The 23234-nt window shown below is 36.8% G+C and overlaps 1 protein-coding gene across 6 annotated transcripts in view; it reads left to right on the top strand.

Annotated features, from left to right (window-relative positions):
• The window catches only part of SIPA1L2 (signal induced proliferation associated 1 like 2), a 183338-nt gene that overhangs the window by 135259 nt on the left and 24845 nt on the right, over positions 1 to 23234 (top strand). For all 6 annotated transcript variants that reach the window (XM_071549552.1, XM_071549555.1, XM_071549554.1 and 3 more), the window contains exons 10-15: positions 2849 to 3123; positions 13820 to 14077; positions 18017 to 18100; positions 20156 to 20259; positions 20655 to 20758; positions 22553 to 22941. In XM_071549552.1, the coding sequence (XP_071405653.1) occupies positions 2849 to 3123; positions 13820 to 14077; positions 18017 to 18100; positions 20156 to 20259; positions 20655 to 20758; positions 22553 to 22941 (1214 nt within the window). The remainder of the gene's footprint in view (positions 1 to 2848; positions 3124 to 13819; positions 14078 to 18016; positions 18101 to 20155; positions 20260 to 20654; positions 20759 to 22552; positions 22942 to 23234) is intronic.

Raw genomic sequence — 23234 nt, 5'->3', positions numbered from 1 at the left:
TGAGTGCTCTGACTTGGAAAAACCCATATATTTTGGATGGGACATTCCTTTTGCAGTATTCTTTGATTGCACCAGAATGATAAAGAGGTGTCTGCGCCCCCAAAAGAATATTATGTAGTTAAAATTCCATCCCTCAGTTGGGCTCCTGACTTTAATGACAGGTTTTTCTTTTCACTGCATGACTAAATATATATTTTAGAAACTTGTGACAGAAGTGTAGCTAACAAAGAGCTGAAAATTTAATTTTCACTTATCTAGTTCACAAATTATGAAAGTCTGATTGAAAATTACTCATGACTGAAGAGATGGGAAAAAAAAGTTTAAGTTTTCAGCATGCTATACAGTTCCAATACTATATGCACAGTTATAAACAAAATAGAAAATTTGATTTGAAAAGGGCAGTTTCTAAAATATACCAAAAACTCAGAGCTGAATATCAACAAAGGAAATACCTGGCATTTTTTATAAGGAAATCTCAGAATGTGATTTTATAAACAAAATCTCCAGAGTATATTTTAGACATCTCAAGAATGACTTTCACATTTTAATTTTGAGACTTATGTCTTCAGAAATAGCTGGAAAGATTATGAATCAAAGTACTACACTTCAAATAGCCTAAGTTTTCCAAGCAATAATTCTCAGAATATCAGACCCTTGCAATACTTTTCTCCAGTATTTCACAGCTCATAGCAGATTCGTCCTTAATGAAAGAGGGCTAATTGTATTTCATTACCTTGACTTTATCACAGGTCAAAAACATGAGCACACAGCAGCTTCTTCAGCAACCTTAAAATAACTCATTGTTTTATGGCACTTTTTTCTCATTTTTGCAAGTTCTGATTCTTTTTCCTTCTGAGTGACAGATATCAATATAGAAATATTCTAGAAAGACAACTCTGCTTTCAAACTTACCAAAGTACAGAAGACTGGGGCTTTCAGTCACTGACCAACGCAGGCATAAGTTCCACGAACACTCCAAAGTATTTTCAGTCAGCCATTGGATTGGGAAGGGAGAAGATGTTAGGACTGGAATCCCTGACTCCATAATAACTGTGGACAGAAGATCAGTCTGAAAAGGAAGTAATGTACAGCTCAGTGTTTGCTATGTGTTAGGTTCCCTTGTCAGTGATGGAGATGTACATTCATAGTTATTGCAAGAGGAGACAGTCCCATCCATTCTGTGCCTGCCACCCCTTTGGAACACTATTTTAAAAAGCACCCTGTTTTTCAACTGTATCTTATCCCTGACCTGTCTGCATGTCTGCACAAGTGTTAATGCGTTACAGGGAACAGCACAAGGCTGAGGTCTTAGGTCAGTTTAAACCTCCCATGAAACTGTCCCCAGTCAACTTCCTCTGACTTGAGTGGTGAAAGGAGGGATTTTGTGACAGCTGTACCCAGTCACAGTGCCAACATCTCTCTAGCTGCACAGTCCCACTCCTTCACCATGCAACCCTGAATTATGTTGGGTCATTGTGCTATGGGATGCACACAATAAACTCCAAAGCCAGTCTACCCAGATTTCTGGCTCAAACAGACAAGTAGAGTGAGGATGACTCTTAGCCAAAATAGCCTCCTGAATTAAACTCAAGCTGCAACACAACTTTTGCAAAGATCCGTCGTGCACAGCTGAAGATAAAGGACACTGGCCTCCTAACTTAAGCACCTGAAATTAAACTTTGTTGAAATTAAATAAAGTTAAGTAATGTGTGTATCTTTTTGATGCACGCTAAATGCAATCATGAACAGCAGGAACACCTTTGTAGAACAAGGTGTGCTTCGTAACTGCTCTTAATGCAGCATGGGAAGACCTTGGAAAGATGCCTTGATCTATATAGGAACATAGACATCTCTTCCTGGAGTATTATGAAGGACCATGAAGTCTTTGATATGCATTACAAAGAAAGATTTTTGATAATGTTGTTTCACAGTGGTTAATTTTTTTTTTCTAATTGTGCTAACGAAGCTGAAGTGCATGCTAGTTTTGTGACACTAACAAAAGGGTGTGTTGGGTCACTCTTAAAAACCCTACCTTGTAATGTGGGCTAGAATTTTGTCAGAGTCTGGTGCAGTATCCCAGCTTACAGGTTGTTGATTATGTTTTACATGGTAAAACTCTTGAGGACTTGTTTCACAGTATGTGGAAATGAACCTGGTTAGCAAAATCTGAATTTGATGTTTTTTGGCTACTCTGTATAATGACAGAACTACTTTTCATTGAATATGAGGAAAACAGTTTTTTTGTTTCCAAGTTTCTCAGTGACATAAAGACTCTTACCCCGTTTTAGTGATGTCCTCATCTGGAGGTGGTGGTAGTTAGGAATCTGGCTGTAAAGCAAAATAATTAAGTATTGTCTTCATTACTATTTTCTTGAGGCAGAAAGGCAGCTAGAACTGAGGCACTTCATTCAATTTTGCTCATATTATATCTCAAGTTTAATACTGAATAAAAAATGCCTGCACACCTGCAGTCAGCCAACAAGAATGAAGTAACTGACGGGGCAGAGTTTTTCTTGCTTAGCGTTTTGAAACTAAACCAGATGTTAAGTTCTGAATAAGATATAAATGTTATTGTGTTAATGTTGGGCAAGGGGGAAGGAGCTTGACACAAGTCAGCTGTTTGCTAGGGGGATATAAGATTTTTAGCATCATGAAATGTTTTGTTCATTTTGTTTTATGCAGAAACTTTAATGCAAACATAAATGTTAAAATAATTTAATATTAATATATTAAAGATGCTTAATGTCAAGCCATACATGGCTTAATAGTGTTTGAAAGCAGATCTGTTTGCATGTCTGAAGAAGTGTGTCCTGACAATAAATAGTGTAACAATCTGCTACTTCCTTAGATAGTGACCAGAGGATGCGAAACCACGGAAATGACCCTGAGGAGGAATGGGTTGGGCCAGCTTGGATTCCACGTGAACTTTGAAGGGATAGTGGCAGATGTGGAGCCCTTTGGTTTTGCATGGAAGGCAGGCCTACGGCAAGGGAGCCGCCTGGTTGAGATCTGTAAAGTGGCTGTGGCAACTCTGACTCATGAGCAAATGATTGACCTTTTACGAACATCAGTGACTGTAAAAGTGGTGATTATTCAACCACACGAGGATGGAGCACCTCGAAGGTAAGGAGCAGCAGTTCTCAGTGTGACATTTATATTCATTTGGGTTTTTTTTCTCTGCTGTTTTTTAATGATTGCTCTTTTATTGGATGCCTTGAGTAAGTGGATATTGTCTGTCATGTTTGGTGATAACATTATTGAGGCTCTTAAAGCAATCTTTTTCCCCAAAGCCATATTGATGCATAGTAGTAGATAAAATGAGATCTTATAAGAAATTTAATGGAAAATTTACTTTTATGTGACTTTCAAAGGGTAAGAAGTAAACTTTAGTGCGTCATGACTGAGCAGTTCTAAAAGCTGAGTTTACTTTCCTTCCATAGGACAGTTTTATTCTAGTACTGAATTTAAATATGAAATTCTTCTCATAAAATTATACTTTGTCTGTCTTTGAGATTTCTTCAACTTATGACAATTAAATAAGATTTGTTTTATTTTTTTTTCTTATATTGAAATTTTAATGAAAGTAGTGAAATATAGGGTTCTGGACATACATAGGACCAAGACTTAGAGACCTCCTCACTTTCTACAGATACCTAATTTAGTTATATTACATAGGGAATTACATCAATGAGATCATCAATTAAAGCCAAGAAAACTTGTTGCGACATGAAATATATGTTCACACTCAGGAAAAGACTGTAATAAGAATCATTATAGTGACTGTACCATTGTTTTCAGGGATGAAATGCTTTTTTTCCATCAGTGTTCCTTTTTTGGTGACAAAACTCTTCATTTTTTAATATTATGAGGCAGCGAAGTAGGGAAAAATTGAAACTTTCTAGCAGTGTGACTTTATTTGTCACATACCTTGTCTAGTCACTGTTAATTTGGCTCATTCTAAATGAGAACTCTACCAGAGTATTTAATTACTTCTCTTTTTGTTGCAGGCCAACTCTAAATCTCTTGTTGATTTTTAAGTTAACAGTAAAAACATTAGATGTGTTGCTTTTGGCAAGACAACAAGCAATAAAATTTTACGTAGCATGCAGCCCTGTGCAGTCGATGCCAGCTGTGTACGAATACTGGTTAATTGGTGGCAATTCTCCAAGTAGTCATTGGCCTGATGTATGACACACAAGTGCTGTCCCCTGCCTCAACCTGCATGTTGATGCATTGAGTTCCTTTCTATAGAAAATGCCTGTGAATGTAGAATAGCACCGTTTTGCTTAGTTGGATAGAATTTGCAATTAAGCCTCTCTTTGCTTAGCTTTGCTATTCTCACCATCTGCTTCTGGGTATGAATTTTCACTGACTTGTTTGGTATACATTTCCAAGCTGTTTACAGAATATGAGCCTAATGAGCTGATCCTATTATATTGAAGGTAAAATGTGTATTTTACAGGCCCTGATAGAAAAATACATACTGTGTGCATTGTTTATATCTTCTTTGATACATTTCTAGAAATAAAATGTTAAAATCCCAGATCAGTGTGATACATAGCACTCAGTCTGTGTGTAGGAAGAGGTTTAACTCAGTGTTAGCACATCCAAAAAATCTGCAAAAGCTGCTCCTCTTTATTTTTTTCGCATTTTTAAAACTGCAACTAATTACTAAGGAGAATGAACTTTTTAAAAAACTATGTGTCTATTTTAAAATTTTTAAAAAGTGGTTATGTTTAAGTTCTTTTCAGTTTCACCTTTCTAGTATATAAAAAAAAGAAATGTCTCTTTCTCTCAAATACCATCTTCTCACTGAAACAGAAAGCTCCTCATTTCCCTTTTAATATGCCTAAAATATGATGAATGCTTTTGATTGCCCAATCTCCAAAGACTTTTGATCTTACCTTTTCTCAATGTTTCTCTTCTAAACAGAGCAGACAGAAAGCAACATAGGTATTAGATGAGAAGACGTCAGCTGACAAATGTGATCTATGACATTGTTTGTAAAATATATTAATTAATGGGGGAAATGAGGAGAAGGCAGAAAGGATAAATAACCAAAAGTTTGGAGAAAGAAGATAGCCTATCACTGCTACTTACTATTTAAAACTTAGGCAAATCCATCTCCCTGTCACCTGCTTAATTGCTTATCTTAACTTTCTGCAATGTCTTCCCTTACAGAAGCACAGAAACAGAGAATAGGTGAGGTTGGAAGGGACCTCTTAATGTTGAGTCTGGTCTCATTGCTCCAAGCAAGGTCAGCTAGGGCAGATTGCTCAGGGACATGTTCTTCAGGTTTCATGTATCTCCAAGGATGGAGATTCAACCATTTGGTATTTCAGTTTCAGTATGTTTTTCATATACTTAAATGGAATTTCCTGTGTTTCAGTTTTGCACCTCACACTCTGTGCTTTCATTGGATACAACTCTAAAAACTCTTACAATGTTGTCCTTTCTCCCCATCATCCCATTAGGTATTTAGACACATTGATAAAACCCCTCCTGAGCTTTCTCTTTCCCTGGCTGAGTGACCCCAGCACTCTCAGTCTCTCCTTGTGCTTCACATGCTCTGATTCCTTAATCATCTTTGGTCCTTTGCTGGACTTGTGCTGTATGTTCATGTCTCTCTTGTACTCTTGGTATCAGGTTTCCTCAGGAATTTACAGGTAGTGGTTTTGGATATAAAACAGGGGTATCTGGAAAACTAAAATCCATTTCACCTTCATTTGACAAGAAATGTCACAGTCCCGAGAGAGTCCGTGCTTGGCTAAATAGGATAGAATTGGGTCTCTGTGTGCGATTTCCAACACATTCCCCTGATTAACATTTAAGGCAGGTGTGCCAGCTCATCAGGGGAGAACTTTTTTACTGTCAAGTAGCTGTGATAATTATGAAATAACACTAAAAATACACATACAGATATTTCCTTCATACGTGGGGATCCATCAGTCGTTGACCCACATATTAGACATGTCTGGAATGATGGTTCAAAAGCAGGCAAAAGCTTCACATCTATGCTTCAGTAATTACTGCTTTTCTTTACAGCTGCTTTTAGAGGTTTCCTTCTAAGTAATGATACATCAGACTATCTGACATATGTAGAAAAGTTGATTTGGAGGCTAAAATAAGTACCTTGAAAGTTTGACTCATCCTACAGATTATATGATCTTCTGGCAGTTGGTGGGATTTTTCTGTCTCTGTATTTCAGCCTGATTTCTCAGAGTAGAAATTGGTAGTTTGATCAATATTTTCTGACTATAAATGCCTTAATGTGGGGTTTCAATTTCAGCCACTTAGTTTTTGCCCACAGTGCATAGGTATAAAAATACACCCATCTTCATTTCTACATAAATTATTTGCTTTAAAAATGTATATACATTTAAAAGAATATAAATGTAAATTTAGAAAAAACTCATAATTTATAGTTTCCTGGAAAAATCAACATGGATCATTTTATTATTGCCGGGTTTTCATTTTCTGTGGTAATCAGCTGATTTTGACTGCTTGAAAGAGTAGTTTATTCTTAGTTCTGTCTGCTGTGTTTTAGGAATATGAAGCAATGAGGAATTTTCTCTTTAGGTTGCTTATTAGCACTTGTTCCTTTCTGGGATTGAATTCTGAAGCGTGTTTACACAGATTGGTCATGATTCCCATGGAGTGTCTTGGGAATTGTACCCTTTAAGTGAAAATGAGTTTCAAGTGTGCAAGTGTGTTTTCAAAGCAGTCCCAGTCCCTTGGAAAAATACCAGCTGAACTAAAGATCTTTACTGAAATTCTTAACTTGATTTTTTTTTGTCTTTTAACTTACCCACAAATCACCATCAATCCATCAGCCTTTTATATTTTAAAAGAAAACCGACAAAATGCAAGTGTGCACACAGTAAGAATGTTAGCAATAAATTATTAACAAGGTTTTTATTTTCTTCAAACTGTCTTGTATTCGTTTATTTCACCATGAAAATAAACTATTTGAATGTTGAAGGTGCTTAAAAAGGAATGTTACAGAGTGATTAGGAAATTATAAAGGAAAATTCTGCTCAATAAATACCTTCCATTACTTAATGTAGACCCTTCTACTTACAGTCTTGATAGCAGTATATGCAAAAGCAATCACGGAATAAGGCTTTTAATTTACTATCCTGTAAAAATTAATGAACTTGAGACTAAGCTCCTGCTGTTTTCACTTTGCTCAAGCAATTAAATAATCACACACAAATTGAGAAATCATAATTATTTGTGTGTGCCAGGCTGATGTTTAGATAGAAAGAAGAATTTTCTGTTTGGAACATAAATTCTTTAAATTACAATGCAGCATTAGAACCAACATACTGGTCATTGTATTCAGATCTGAATTATTTTCCTTTTATCATATATTTGTTTCTATGCTGTGTCTGTCCCATCAGAATTGTTAATTTGTTCTTCTGTTGTTGTCAATATTACATGGTACCGCAGTGCAGTAGCTAGAATTATATGCATTTTAGCAGGAGAATAATTATGTTCATTCAAATTTACTTTCACTGGTGGTGTCACAGTAGTGCTCAAGGACACTATGTCCTTAATCAGTCAAACCCAATCAAGGAATTCAAGTACTTCTAAATCCATTTTAAACTGTAGATTCTGATAGAATCTTTTTTACTACATTGAAGCCTATATGTCTGTCCTAGTTCAACTACGATTATATATAAAAAGAAACTGCTTAAGAACTGCTTAAGAAAGAATTTCTAGGAAACCTAGAAAACAAACAAAACTTTGAACACAATCTCCATGGCTGAGCTAGAAACAGAAGCTGAAGAGCTGTAGCATCAGCAGTTTCCACAGTTGGCTTGATCAAGTAAGAGACTCTTTTCCTCCAGTTGTAGGTAATTTTGAAAATGGAAATATTTTAGTAACTGACTGAAGCTGCCTGTGGGCCATTTTTAAGTACTACTGCATTTCTTTTGAGGTTACTTTATTCTCTTGAACTTCACAAACTCTTTCTTACAAATACAATAGATGTCATGACTTACTTTCCAGTCTTGATTCTTGTTTCCCTTGAACAGCTGTGCTGTGATTAGACAATTGTATTTCTGGGGCTTTTTTTTAAGTAGCAGATAACCAGCAGAGTATAGAATGTTTGGAAAAATGGTTTTAGGAAGTGGAAGAGTTCATTGTGTGGTGGAGTTCAAATCTCAAAATGTTGTTTGCCATAAGCTGATGGGATAGTTCATAGGGCCTTCAGATTCTTTGGGATTTTTGCTTGTTTGTTTGCTTGTTTTAATTAAGCCACCTGAGCTAGAAAGAAGGCATGTCTAGAATTGCTAACAACACCTGAGGCAAGTTAAAGCAGGGAAACCTGAAACTGAACATTTGGTTGTAAAAGTAGAAATTTGAGGTACCAAAGCTTTTAATTCCACCCCTGCTACTAATCTAAGAAGGCTGAAAATACCTGAAAACTCTATATTATGATGTATTTTAAAGGTAACTGAAAGAATTATCACTGAGAGAATGTAATGATCGTAATTGGAATCCATACCACTTGCAAAAGTTAATCCTCTCTACCCAACAAAAATAAAAGGGTAGAAAATGCTTCACTTTCTTTGCTGTCAGAATTATGGTACTTCATATAACATTATTGCATGTAAGGAATGAGACGTAAGCACTGTGTGTGATACACCTGATGAAGACTTGGCAAGAACAAACTCTCTCAGGCCCCTGATTAGCACCAGAGGTTCTGATCTAGGCTGTTACATTTGAAGTGTAAATCCTAATAGAAGATCCATGTCATGGTAAAAATGTTGGCTTTTTCCTTCACTGCTCTGTCTCTGCCACTCCTCCTGCCTTTTGGAAGGGTGACAGCACCAGCAAAGAACAGAGCTTAGGAATAAGGTACAGGCTGCCCTCTTCCCTATTGTTAGTATGTCCTGCACTATGGGCTGTGTCTCTTCCTTAAGTAAGCAAAACATCATGGTTTTCCTCTGCACAAAAGAAAAAAATTGTTAAAAAAGCCCTTTTCTGTCACTTTTTATACATTCTTTTGAGCCTTATGCTTCCCAATATAGTTTACAAAGTATATACTGCTTTGGAGAATAAGGCAAAGTATGCAACAGTATTACTGTCATCCTTGGGAAGCTGAAACTTTATTGTACAATCATCTTTTTCTATTTTGATTTGCATCAAAACAAAGGAAAACTAGGCAATATGTGTAACATATGGTGTCCACCCAGAAACAGTCTAACAAAAGAACTATAAAGGTACAAAGTTGAAAACAATTCTCCAATGCTTACTGTATTTCTCATCCAAGTAAAAGACTGATTTTTTTTTGTTACATAGTTATGAATGAACTTAAAGAAAGACTTAATTATAATTGCTAAAGTTGTTACTGTCAAGCAACAAAAAACCCCAAAATGCCCATCAAAGCTCTGATTGTCTCTATGGAGAGATGCAAAGAAGAGCTCCACATTTTTTTCCTCTTGATTTTTTGCCCCTTTTCTTTCTTTTATATTTTCTTTCTTTGCTGTAGTCATAGAATCATAGAATGTTGTGCATTGGAAAGGAGCTTCAAGATCATCTGGTTCCTGTAGTTATGCCTGTATTTCTCTTTTGCATACAACAATACAGGTGTAGAGGCTCTTAGGAGGTCTCTAAATTGTCTGTCAGATCATCAACACAGATGACAGAGATCAACAAAGATCAGAAGGACAAGAAGTGTATCTTAATGAAGGAGGGATTGGCAGACCCTTGGCTTTACAGAGGGTAAAGAGTTAGCACTTACCCCATACCAGGAGTGATGGAAGTGGGCAGCAGCCTTTTCTGAGGTTGCTGTAAGCAATGTCTTACATATATAGTGGTATGAAATTATTTTAAAAGAAAATTAATTTACTCTTTTTCAAATTATATTTTTAAAATACAGTTGGCTACTGTTAATAGGTTCCTGAGATGTCAAAACTTACCCTTTTTGTCTGGAGTTTTTGACCAAAGTTCTCTCAGACAGTATCAGTATTACACAGTGTCCTGGATTTGTGCAATAGCTAATACAGGGAATCTGTAGAGTCAAGAGGTTACCTCCAGGAGGCACTTCAGGTGTCAGGAAAGGAGATATCTGTATATCTTACTTAACTATGCCCTGAGTCTAAGCAAAACTAAGCTACTAAATTCTGATTTTCAATTAAGTGCCTATAATGAAGAAAAATTAATCTGTTTTATTATGTGGATTTAAGAGATTGCACAGTGAGTCATCAGTCTCATTGTGACACTTTGGGCACTGCTGTAGTGTAAGAACAGACATGTACTGTAATAGAAGGGATTGCTTTCAAATGCAAAGTTTGAGTTAGCAGAATGCAATTCCTTACTGTGCTCCTAGATATAGATAAACACTCCTTATTGAGCGAGATGAAATGTTCTGAATTGAAATGGTGATAGTAAAGGGTAATTTATTGGTTCACAACTGATGCACACAAATGATTACTTCTCTGTCCTTCCACCGCCCTGCGATACTCTGAACTAAAGTTAAATTGTAACCAGGTATTGTAGTTTTGTTGTTACCCCAACAAATTCTTTGTGGTGGATGAAATCTGAAGATGGCTGTGTGCGAATACCGCAGTCGTATCCAGTAGTTGGTAGTCATAGGATGCAGCAGAAAAAGAAGGCTTTTGTGTAGCTATCAAGGTGACAAACTTGCGATTGTGGTATATGAAAGCTTCCAACTTTTCTATGGAGATGAATATTTACCTTGTTTAACTCACATTCTTGCCTAATGTAGGCCTTTCACAGAACCTATTACAGAAACTGTATATTAAATCTGAAATTAATATTTGGTTAATGTAGTTTGAAAAATTTAATGGACTGCTTGATAATTGTTTCAGAACATAATGCATCTTGCAGGAACATTTGAATATTGCATATTTTTATAGTGGACTCTTAAATTTTAATATGCAGTCATGACCTGCTAGCTGTATCATAGAGTCATGCTCTCTGTAATTGCAGAGTACATTTTATTAACCAAATTTTTATAGGATAATATGGCTCTTGAACCAAAGGTATTAGTAGGAGTCTGTGCTTTATGTTGAAGGATTGATTTAATTAAAACAAACTACAGTGAAGGAAATGCTATCATTTCTGATTTGTGGCTAAGACTTGGTCACATTTGCTTGTTTAATAACTTGAGTCTGTTTTTCAAATGTTGTATTGGATATAACTACAAAAGATATTTGATATCCTATACTTGTTTAACATAAATGTAAGTATCTTTTAAAGACCATAAAATACAGATTTGTCTTTACATATCCTTTAAAATTAATTTTAAAAAATATAAAAATAAAAAGTGAATGAAAAGCTATCATTTAATACCAGTGCCAATGTATATTCTTGCTCCAGTGGAATAAGAAACACTATTATAACTAGATGTTAGATAGTGGTCAAATTAAATATGTAAGAGGAAATTGCATTAGTTTTGTGGGGTTTTTTTCATGCAAGGCAACTTGCAGTTTGATCCATGGTGGGGAGTGGGAGTAGGGATCCTTACTGGATTGCCGGAATGAAGTAATTGATTCTCTTTCTTTCTGATATAGGAGGTAGTGCAATTATGACTTTACCTCACTGTACCACAGTATCTGTTTAGACAGTGCTTGTGAAGCAGTGAAGCATATTTTTTCATATAAGTGTTGGTTTGGTACTTTTCTATTAAAACTTAAAATCCTTATGTGACAAAGGGAGCTATATGAAACCATGGGGTTTTTTTTTAAACAAATGTACCTGCTCGTTAAAGCTGGGAGTTCTATTTTGCATTCACAAGTAACACTGTTGAATTTTAATAGTGACTTGAAACAGGGTTGTTTTGTAAGCCTTTTTCTTCAGGAACTGTATCCTGAATATTTTTTTCTCTCGTAGGGGAATATGTTTTCTTGATGCAAACAAACACAATTTTTACAAAATTTTAAATTCTTACTCATTGTGGCAAAGCCTCTTTGCTGTTTGTATATCATGCTTTAGTTAATCAGTCAGCAAGCTTAGTCAAACCAAATAGTAGTTACAACCCCTTTTGCCTTTAAAACCCGTGGCTATTTTTACAGCAGTTAGAGTACTTTATGAGGAGTATCTAATGAGGGATACAGTGACAATTATGTACTATAACTTTCTAAATTACCAAAATGAACTGTGAAATTGATATCTTAATAATAAAAACTGGGGAGGGGTTGGTTTGTTTCTGATGTCTAAAGCTTATAGGAATGAAGAAGAGGGTGAACCAAGTCTAGGAAATTAGCAGAAGGGTGATTGAAATTTTAGCCTGCATAATTGTTCAACTTCCTAGTCAAAGAAGTGTATATATATATGGATAACTGTATATATGTATGGTCACATTGAAAAATATGCAGTGCAGTAAATTAGTATTAATAATGCTAGATCATCTGTCTTCAGTCTTTGATTTAGTGCTACAGAATGAACAGTTTGCCTATTTAGTACTACAGAATCCAGCATTTTGCTGGATCAGACTAGGCAGGTAAGAATATCTAGAATGTAATTGCCACAGTAGCTCATGTGTCTTCTCTTCAACAACCTTGAATAACATAGCATTTTTCTAATATCTTTTTTTACTCTGTCTACCTGAATGCTGACAATGAAAATATTCTTTCGGGATTTGATTCAGAAGCTTTAAGGCACAGTAATTTAATGTGTGAGAATTTATACAATTTATTTGAACTGCACTTTGCATTGAGTCATTTGTGCCAAGATATTTTCAGAATTAAGACTGTGAACTCCTTATACACACTCTATTGCACTTTATCAAGGTGATTTTGGTTTGGTAAATGAGTTTTCAACAAAAACAAAGCTTGTTCAAGACTAAGCTTAAGGAATGGAGCAAAATTCCAGTTGAGACAAAGGAAAAAATTTCACTATTTCTTACTGAATCTTAATATGCTGATTTAGAATTATTTAATGTGTTTTATTTGTAGATGTTGATTTAGTACACACTACCTATCAGATAAATAATGGAGATGGAGTGTTGAGAATATAAAATATCTGCAATGGTAAAAAGTGCTGACTTAAAGTGGGTGTGAAGCTGCTATTAACCAATTTCTGAAACGTTAACCTATAATTACTAAGTGCGGTCTGAGTCTGCAGCAAATATCCCACAGGCCCACTGATCTCTTGTGGGACACTGTCAGTACTTTTACCTGAGTTTACACTCTGAGAATACTGTTAGTATTCAACCACACTGTAAACTTCCAGAGGAGGTGGTAAACCAGACTGTATCTGATTTGTCTCTTCCTTCCACTCCTCATTTCTCTTCCAGGCCTAGAGAAAGAGATTAGAGAGTATACTTTGAAAACACAGAGAAAAATATTTAGGTGCCACTTAGTAATTTGCATTGTAGTCTACATGCTCTGTCATTCAGTGGGGACAAGGTGGAATTCTAATGGAGAGTTCTCCACCCCACTAGGAAACATATAGTGTGCTGCAAAGCAGCAAACATATTTCTGAAATTTAAACAAACCAGTGCTGTTTCAGAAGAACTTGATGTTTCATGACTTCTGAATGCCTTGTTTCCAAAAGTTTTTATTATGTAAAATTCAAGCTGCAGGTTAATTCATAAAAGTTTAATATGTTCTCTTTTCTGAAGGGTGAGGAGACAGTTCAAAAATCTTTGAACGCATGACAGCAACTCCTTTGTTTGAAATGTTTCATACCTGCTTGGCCTGATAGGTTTGCAGTTTCTCAAGTACATGAACACCTTTGGGCACCTGGAATCAAAATATGTATATACTTTTGACTGTGAATGCAGGATTTCTTTCACTATTCTCTCCAGTGAGACTGATTGGCATTTTTATTTGTCCCACCACAGGGGTTGTTCAGAACTTTGTCGTATACCCATGGTGGAATACAAACTTGACAGTGAAGGCACCCCATGTGAGTATAAAACCCCTTTCAGAAGGAATACCACTTGGCATCGGGTGCCGACTCCCGCTGGGCAGCCTCTCTCTCGTGCCTCTCCAATCCTAGGAACATCTGACAGACTGCAGTGCCAGCAGCTTCTCCAGCAGGCTCAGACAGCCATTCCTCGCAGCACTTCCTTTGACAGAAAACTGCCAGATGGTGCAAGGTAATACACTCTTTGGTTAATGCCTGTCATGTTCCTAATCTGCCTTATTCTGCTTTCTACAGCTTTGATATCTTGTTTTTTAAACCTTATTCTGTTGATTTTTGACAGTAATTTTAATTCTGAGGTTGTATTAAAGTGCATTCACTGGGCCAGTCTACTTGAAACAAGTGGCTGTTGGTTGTGGTGCAAATGGACTGTACTGATGATCCTGCTGCTGGAGACAGTTGATCTTTTGCTTTAGTCCCAAATCAGTGGGAAACTGCTTTATGACTTTGAGATCTAAATAATGTCCTGCCTCCCACTTTTTGGAAGCCTATTTAAACAAATAATGAGTGTAAATAAAATGAACTCATCCCTTTAAAAATTAGTTTTTAATCTTGTTACCAAACTATTGGCATAGTTTCAAAGGGTTCTGCAAGTCGTTGCCAGTCCTTATGCTTCGCTTTGCTTTAATTAAACAAAGTAGAGCCTGTAACTTGAATATGTAACACCTTTTAGATGATAGGATGGTATCCTTGAATGTTAGCTCCATTCTAACTTAATCATAATTCTTCATTAAGATGAAATTGTATTTTTAGCAATAAAAATTTGTAAATACATTTGACATTTGAATTATTTAGGAAAACTCTATGTCTTGAGCAGAACTGTCTGCCCTTTGTTGTTTAGAATCATTTCAGTTTATGCCCTTATTCCGTGGGGTTATGTAGTTCTAATTTTGAAGGAAAAAAAATTGCATATTGAAAATACCCAGTTGCTATGAAAATCTTCAACACTAGTCTTAAATAGCTCTAAAAAAACCTTAAATGAAATCATGAAATACCACTGTTGCTGCATTGCCCTATCTTATTTAGTAGCAATGACTCAGTGACTTTTTACGTTGAAATGTATACAGGTAATCCTAGTATATGTTTGAAATATGTCTGTGTCATGGTCTGGGGAAGGCAGACTCCCAGTTATGACCACTCTTATTTCTATTCTCTTTCTCCCCTACCCATTTCCTCACCCCCTAAAAAACTGAGAGGTGCAATTCTGTAAGGAAGTATATACCATTATGTATGTATAGGTCTGTATGGCCAAACTTTGCGAACAAAGCTTTGGGAAGGGCTCTCCCCACGTGGATTTTTTAGGTGAGGCACAGCGTGTGCAGAACTGGCCCCACCGTTTAAGTCCTGAGGTTCATCTGCCACAGCCGAGTGAGCTTGGACAGTGACAGTGAAGTCCTCGGGACTGTCACAGCCCCCAGTACTAACCGGGGCTGACCCTGCTGAGCATCTGAGATGTGATGGGATGGGATGGCAGGGAGGCATTGAACTGCCAGGGGACAGTCCCCACTGAGACTCAAACTCAGGTCCTTGGGATTCAGAGTCCAGAGTGCTCTCCATTATACCACGGGACCGCCCATATACCATTATAGAACTTCAGCTTTTCTTTGTCTTGTTAATGACATTCTTGGTAGCATCGAGCATAAGGAGACAGTGTATCAAATGTCTAGAAATACGTCAGGGTTTATGAAGCCTTGTTAAGCATACTGTATGCCTATTCAGAGAAATAAAGAAAGCCTTCTGACATGCTACTCATTTCCAAAAAAACTTCACAAACATAAGCTGCGCTTCTCCTAACACTCAGTGAACCATGTGGAAAAATGCTAAGACAGAGGCTATCTGTTATCTGGAAGAAATTCCTGTATCACTTATACAGAACAAGTGCAGTGCAGGAGTGCTGTTCTGGGGAAGACAGGATGCAGAGGATACATAATGAAAAGAGAGGAAAATGATGGACTGTGACATGTAGGTCTTGGAACATACAAAGAAAGGTACCTAATTGGCAAGGTCTTTGCACATGGGAAGAGACATAGCTGATGATTTGGCAGAGAGCTGGGCTTAAACCCAGAAGAGTTTGAAGTAAGGTGGATTAGTGCTTATAAGCACTCTTGCAAGGGTGAAAATGAGTACCCAGGCTAGGAAAATAATGGAGAGATTGGAGATAGTCAGAGACCCTGCATCGGTTTAGGCAAATTGAAGAGTGCAAGCAGGGAGAAGCAGATTGATAAAACAGGTGAGGTTTAACAGCTGATCTGAATATGAGCTAAGAGTGAAGTACCTAATAAAGTGGTTGATTTTATAGCTAAAAAGAGCAAGAAGCAACAGAAACGTGGGGCAGATACAGTAAAAAACTTCAGCAGCAACAATTTAACTACTGTGCTATGTAACAGTTAGGTGCCCAGTCCCTGGAGTGAAATTGAAAACTGAGAGCTGAACGCTTATGCTCCTAATACAATTCCTGACAAGAATGAAGTGCTTTGAGAAGGCAGTCCAAGTGGTTTTGAGTTGTTCAAGGAGTTTCCTCTGATTAGTCACTAAGAAATACAAGGATAAGTTTGAGCTGTACTCCTGTTTTCTTAACATGCCCAATTCTGTGACAGCTGCTCATAGCATGTGCCTAAGAGTAAAGCTTCAGTCAGAGCTGCTTTTCTGGTTTTTGCACCAAGAGGTTTCTGTATACTTTAGTCCTTGAAACACACTTGTGGGCTAGTGCATCCTATCCCCTGGAGTGTGCAATCCTTTCGTGAGACAGTCAGCTGGAACTTTTGTGTGAAGGAACTGTATGAGGCACTCATTTCTGTGGTTCTCCTTTTGTGGCCACTCTTTGTTTAGCACGGTAAAGGTTTCACACTTGTCCAGCAAATGAGGGGCTTGGGACATAGACATACTTCAGCCCTGGCATAGCACAAACCAGTGTCCTGGTTTTGACAACAATACCCGAAATATCAGTCTGGAGGCTGGAAACACATGGGATCATAACTTACCTATTCCTTAATGCTGGTTCACTTAAGCTGTTCAAGAAATGCAAAATTCTTGGTAGTAAGAATCAACTCCATGGAACTGAATTAAACTATAGTCTATGGACTACTTCACTTGATTGAGAGAGGCTCAGTCCTGTCTATATTTTGCAGAGGCAAACATGTGGAAAAATTAGGCACTACTATGTGTTTATTGTGTATGTATTTGGCTGTTAGACAAAATATGATAGCTAATGTCTTCAAAATTTTCAAGCTGAATAAAGTTACTAGTTGAAGGTCACATCCTTGGGAAAGTGTTGTTTACAAATGCAAAACTACCCCTTTTCAGCTCCTTCCTGAGTACATACATTCATTTCTACATGAAAAAAAAAAAAAGAAAAAGAGAGAGAGAAAAAAGAGAAAAGAAAGATAAATATAGGAAATTGAATTCAAGGTAATGTCATTGCAGGAAATTGTATTGTAGTTATGGAATTATATGCAGAGAAGTGAAAGAAAAGACAGCTATCAAAACCAAATTATTTAAGCATTGAATTTCAGCTGTCTGGAAATCCAACAAAACTGCTTAGAGACATTGTTAGAACATGAGGCTCAAAAGTTTAAATAATAAGTACAAAATAAAATTATTCCTGGAAATGTTTTCTTAGTGCTTTTCATTGTCAAAGAATTAATAAAATAAAAATGTATTGGTATTACTTCTTCTAAATTTACTATGTTAAAAATTGGAATATGTGCCAAGGAACTAACAATTGTTTCTGATCTACCACGAGAGTTTACCACATATAAATTTAGAGACCTAATCCAGCTGCTCTGACTCCTGAGTAATCCCACTTGCTCAGAAGTAAAGCCAGATCTAAGGAAAATAGGATCTTGCACTTAGTCTGTCTCTTTTTGTGTCTTTTTTTATATACTCAGTTGGAAGTATTTTATTAGTGATGGAATAAATAGTATACCTTTAAAATTCTTAAGTGTTATGAAACTGAGATAAAACTCTAAATTACCAAAATGAATGTAACTAAGTGTTTATACTCTGTCTGTATCATTAATGAAAATTAATTTGATCAAAGATACACAGCTCAGTTCAAATCTGAAACCCCACAAATACCTTAATGCCCTATTAATGACTCTGGTAAACATTGCAGAAGTTCTCCAAGCAACCAGTCCTCATCCAGTGACCCAGGGCCCAGCGGGAGCAGCCACTGGAGACAGCAAGTGGGATATGACGGGTATTGGTTATGTTTTAAAATTTTTAAGTAAATCTCTTGCATCTTCTTTCTTAAGCAAAATTTATGTGGATGTTCTATATGATAGAACATCTCTATCAACATCTATATAATTTTGAAACACTGTTAGTATTTAAGATGCACAGGTTTACTGAGCTTTCATGTAACATGCATACAAATACAATTTTAAAGTCATCCTAATTTATCTCTTCAGGGCCAAATTTTTATTTTACAATTCAATTTAAAAAAAAATTCTTTGTGGTCTTCAAAATATTTGTTTCAGTGGCATCCATTCCCTTGCATCACTCTTCAGAAAAGCAGCAGTTTCAGAGGCTGTTCTCCCTAAAAGGCTGTTTCAGTATATGGATGCTTCTTTAGTCCCTTGTCAATGCCTTGGTGGTGAAGTTTCTGAATTTAGCTATCTGTATATAAAAGACCACCCCAGTATAACTCATGTTATAAGAATATTATGTAAGACATCTGTTCTAAACTGCTTTAAATTTATGACTTTGTATATGTACAGCTGCCAAATACTCTTCTGTTATAAAATGTTGAGCAATGGCAATATCTACATAGTGTAATATAAAAGCATTCCAGATTTGCCAAGTGGTTTTCAGAAGCTACTTTTCAGAAAAGAAGTGTGAATATTGAAAACGTCAGCTTGACTCCTTGCTGGAAGCTTATTAATGCTTTGGCATGATTGATCGTGGATAAGATATTCCATGCAGCAGATATATATGCAATATCTTTGAGAGTCTTCAAGGAATCTCATATAACTCAGTGAAATCTGTGACACCTAAAGAGATGCTAATAATTCAATTAAAATTGTAGCTTTTTTTTTTGACAGTAAGCACAAACACATCAAAACACATCTTGTATGAAGTTTTCCAGTACAACTATTTCTAACAGTAACCTAAGTTTTAACGTGTTGCTCTGTGAAATGTTTTAAATTTTGCAATATAATACAAAGCCATGAATCCAGTACTAGCTTATATGCTGGTTTAAAAGTAAACTAGCACATGAGAAATGAACCCAACTCAAAAAGAGATTTTAAGTCAGAGTAACAATTTAATAAAAATATTACAATAAATGCAATGATACAAAGACAAATTGATTTTAACCCACAAAAGCCAGAAGTATAACCCCCTGGGGCACAAATAGAATGGTGTTCGTTGGCCCCTGTGCTGAGCGCCACGTGGTTCGCCTGAGTCTAAAGTAAAAGAGAACCTGTTAGTGAGGATGATGGTTGCAGTCTTATCAAGGTTCTGGTCCTCCTCTGGGTCTGACGAGTGATATCAGAAGTCTCCAAACCCCAAGGTTATGTACCCTCAGGTTCAGGTGGGAATGCCCAGTACCTCCCCCAGGGTGGGGAGTTCAACAATGGGTGATTAACTCTGTGAGTCATGGGGTATTTTGGAATCATTGATGGTCCATTAGCAGACACGCCCCCTCAGGCTGGGTGTGAAGGTGCTAATGACTCTCCGAGGGGAGTTATCACAGCTCCTGTCTCCCAGGCTTCTTTCACACCCAGCTCACATCCTGAGGGATCAGGTGTGCCCTGGGCAGCTGCTGCAAATGGTCCATTGTGAACAGTTCATGGGAAATCAGTAGAGAGTGTAGAATACACAGCTATGGTCACACCCCCACAGTGATAAGCTGGTCCTGGCTGCTGAACTAGGACAGCCTACATGTTCTGAGTGTGAAAACCTGCAGAACTACAGTTACTTTCTGTGAGGCTTAAATAATAAAACCGTTAAGCATGTATTGTCATGGTTCATTACAAAAGCTTTTTGAGTATATAGCCTCAAGAATGCATTTCTTCTTAAAGTTCCATGCCTTCTTGGCCTATTCACACTTAAGATATAACAGTGTGCTCTTGAAACATTTGCATGTAAATATTTCCATGCAGAGTTTGGCTTGAGAATGACAATTGTTTGAAAGAATCACTTACACAGTATTTGGTTTTAAGAGTAAAAATAAAAAGTGTTATTGCTCATCATGTGACTAGTCTCCCAGGATCAAAACCCTAACAGCTTAATTTTCTGCTTACGTTGAAAGATGCCAGTCCCCTTTGCTCCATGAACATCACCAAGGCTCAGGTTCGCTGGAGTGTGAAGGAGGCAGAGAACGAGAGGAAACTTTGGAAGGAACTAGACATTCTGGTAATAAAAACCACTGTATCTTAAAAATAGATGTTCTTTGCAATGCAGTGCCTTTTGAAATGCAGCCACCTTCTGATGCAGAGGTTTGGTGTGCAAAGAGCATGTAATGTGATGGTGAAAGTGGGGACTGTTAGAGACAGTCCAACAGAATATGGTGTGGGATATTTAGATAATACTTGAAACTTCAAAAAGCCTCATGAATGAGGAAAACAGATTGAATTCCATTTTATTAAAATTAAAAAGCTAGATCTTAGGAAAATCCAAAAAGATGCATGTCTGTGATTCCAAAGAGTGTGCAGGTTAGAAACCTGATGCTGAGTCATGTGCCTTTTTCCTTTGTACAGTATACTCATCTTTTTAGCATTCAGAAATTAAAACACAATTATTTATGGCAGAAACCAAGTGGCATACACCATCGACCAAAGTCCTGAGCTCCTACAAGGACCGAGCTTTACAGAAAGAAGGCAGTGGCAAGGAGTCACCAAACAAGCTCTCACATGTAAGTCTTTTACTTCCATGTCATTCTAAACTCTAAAAACAAACAGATGCCTAAAGAACAACAACAAAACACCCCACTCTGGACCTAAGGAAATACATCTTAAAAATACATTTTAGTATTTTATGAGGACCAATGTATGTTTTGGGAGGCAAAGAGTATGCTCACCTAGATGTGAGTTGAATTGAGGATGCTTCATCTGTGTTTATAAACGCAGAATTCCAAGAGGGCTGGGGCATTGAGAAGGTAAAGCTAGAATACTTTACACTCAGCTGTATATTTACACCTTCATTTATACTGTCTTGCCTAATCTGTGGAGTATTTAATTATCCTTTAAAAGGGAATAAAATTATATTCACCATACCATTTTTCATCTTGTGTGAAATACCCATGTAGTGTCATTCTCAATAAGCACTACAAAAACGTAAACAGATTTCTGATCTATCTAGTTTAGTGGTTTGTCTTCAGTAGTGGCAAAATCTTCAACAACCTAGTGGTGGAAAATGCAGTAATGATAGTTTTTGTTACATGCTATGTGTAGTAGGAGCCTATATGCTATTTGTAAAATTATATTGGTGAGTATACAAGGCCAGTTTCCCATCTTAGATACATTGATAACTTATGAGAGTCTAGCTTGATACTTCTTGGTAACGAAGTATTTTGTAAACTTGATCATGCACGTGAAGAAAAAAATTCTTTTACCTTAACTAAAGTTGACAGGAAGCTGGGATTGGTACATGTAACAATCAGTATTAAACAGCACCAATCCAAAGTCCCTCTCCATGGACAAGCTGCTTATTGTATTTTTATCAGTTGTTCCACCATTTTTAAGACAACAGCCATCTTGTAAAGGTTAGAATAAGTGCAGATATGATTCCTCCTTTTTTTTTTCCTAAAGTAATTTTCTCAAATTTTGAGGCCTGTTAATTTCTGTATGGAATAGAAGTATCGTTTCTGGAAAGGTTGCCTTGTCTAACTGCTTTTATGTGTGAACAACAGCATCTCTTAACACCTGCTAGGAGAGGGATCTAATTAAAAAGTCACCCTTCTCACTTATATTCTACCTAATAGAAGTCCGTCTGCCCTAGGAGAAGTCCATCTGCCTTTATTCTGGCTACTCTGTCACAGAGATAAGTGAATCCAACTTTCTATAAAATTTATTTAAAAATAACTAACAAAATCCCCCAGTTTTATTGATACAAATGCCTGACATAATTATTCCACTTCAACAGACATGCTTAGTTTAGGGCTCTGTGGCTTAAGTTACTTTCATCTGGTACACATACATCACAATTGGCTTCAATTTAACTAGCCACACATCCAATTGGATTTGATCCAATGAGCTGCATATTTCACTCACACTGAGAAAAAGCCAACAATGATTCAATCTTTGGTGTTTTTCAGATTTGCAGTAGAGCTTTTTTAAACAGTTAGCAAGGCTTCTAGCTTTAACGAAATGCTTATTTTAACTGTTCAGAAATGCAATTTTATGGATGTTAAGCAGGTCCTATAATCAGAAAATTCATGTCTGATCTTAAGATTTGTGATAGAAGATGAAACTAGAGCCTTTTTATTTTCAGTGACATCAACCTTTAATGTGTCTAGCCAGCTGTGCAATTCATTTCACAGAAACTGCTGGTATAATTGGCTCTTTTCATACTTTGCAGTGATATTATAGCATACTATAAAAAATAGTAAAATGGTCTTTGAATGGCACAAATTCAGTAATTTATATGAAAATAAATCTCTCACTATTTAACTTGAGGGGTGTCTTCTTTGGTTTGTTTTCTTGTTAAGATTGGGGACAAAAGCTGTTCAAGCCACTCAAGCAGCAATACGCTATCCAGTAATACATCCAGCAACAGTGATGAAAAACACTTCGGTTCTGGAGATCTGATGGATCCTGAGCTGCTTGGATTAACATATATAAAGGGGGCTTCTACTGACAGTGGAATTGATACAGCTCCCTGCATGCCTGCTCCTCTGCTGGCCCCTCTGCACCTTGCTGGCAGCAGGTCTGGAGTGCACTGTCGTACTGAGCAGTGGAGCGAGTCTTCTGAAGCTCCTGGGCCGGATGATGATCCAGCTAAAATCTATGCTGTTCATAGCTATGCCTCTGCTATTTCCACCAGTCACACAGCTGAAGGCAGCATGGGAGACCTAAGCGAAATCTCCTCTCATTCCAGGTATGCATTTCTTACAAGTTAAGGATTAAAGATTATAAATTAACATAGAGTTAACTCTTTTTCATTCTTCTTATTCTGTTTACCTTTCTTTGAAAGTGCACTTAGCTGATTTTGATATATTTGTTGTATTCAAATGCCTGTGTGATTAATTTTCAGGCCATTTTTGATGAGTCTGCCTGAAAAGTATAGCCAGACCTCCTTCCAGTTCTGATGGAGGCTTTATATGGGACATTGTGAACATTACTTAGGGGTTTAAAGTTGGGAAACATTCCTGAGTAAAAGAGAAGTTTGCA

This window comes from Pithys albifrons, chromosome 2 (assembly GCF_047495875.1).
Source record: "Pithys albifrons albifrons isolate INPA30051 chromosome 2, PitAlb_v1, whole genome shotgun sequence".
Classification (NCBI taxonomy): domain Eukaryota; kingdom Metazoa; phylum Chordata; class Aves; order Passeriformes; family Thamnophilidae; genus Pithys; species Pithys albifrons.
Note: the sequence above shows the minus strand (reverse complement) of the source record. Positions and strands in the feature narration are given on the sequence as shown.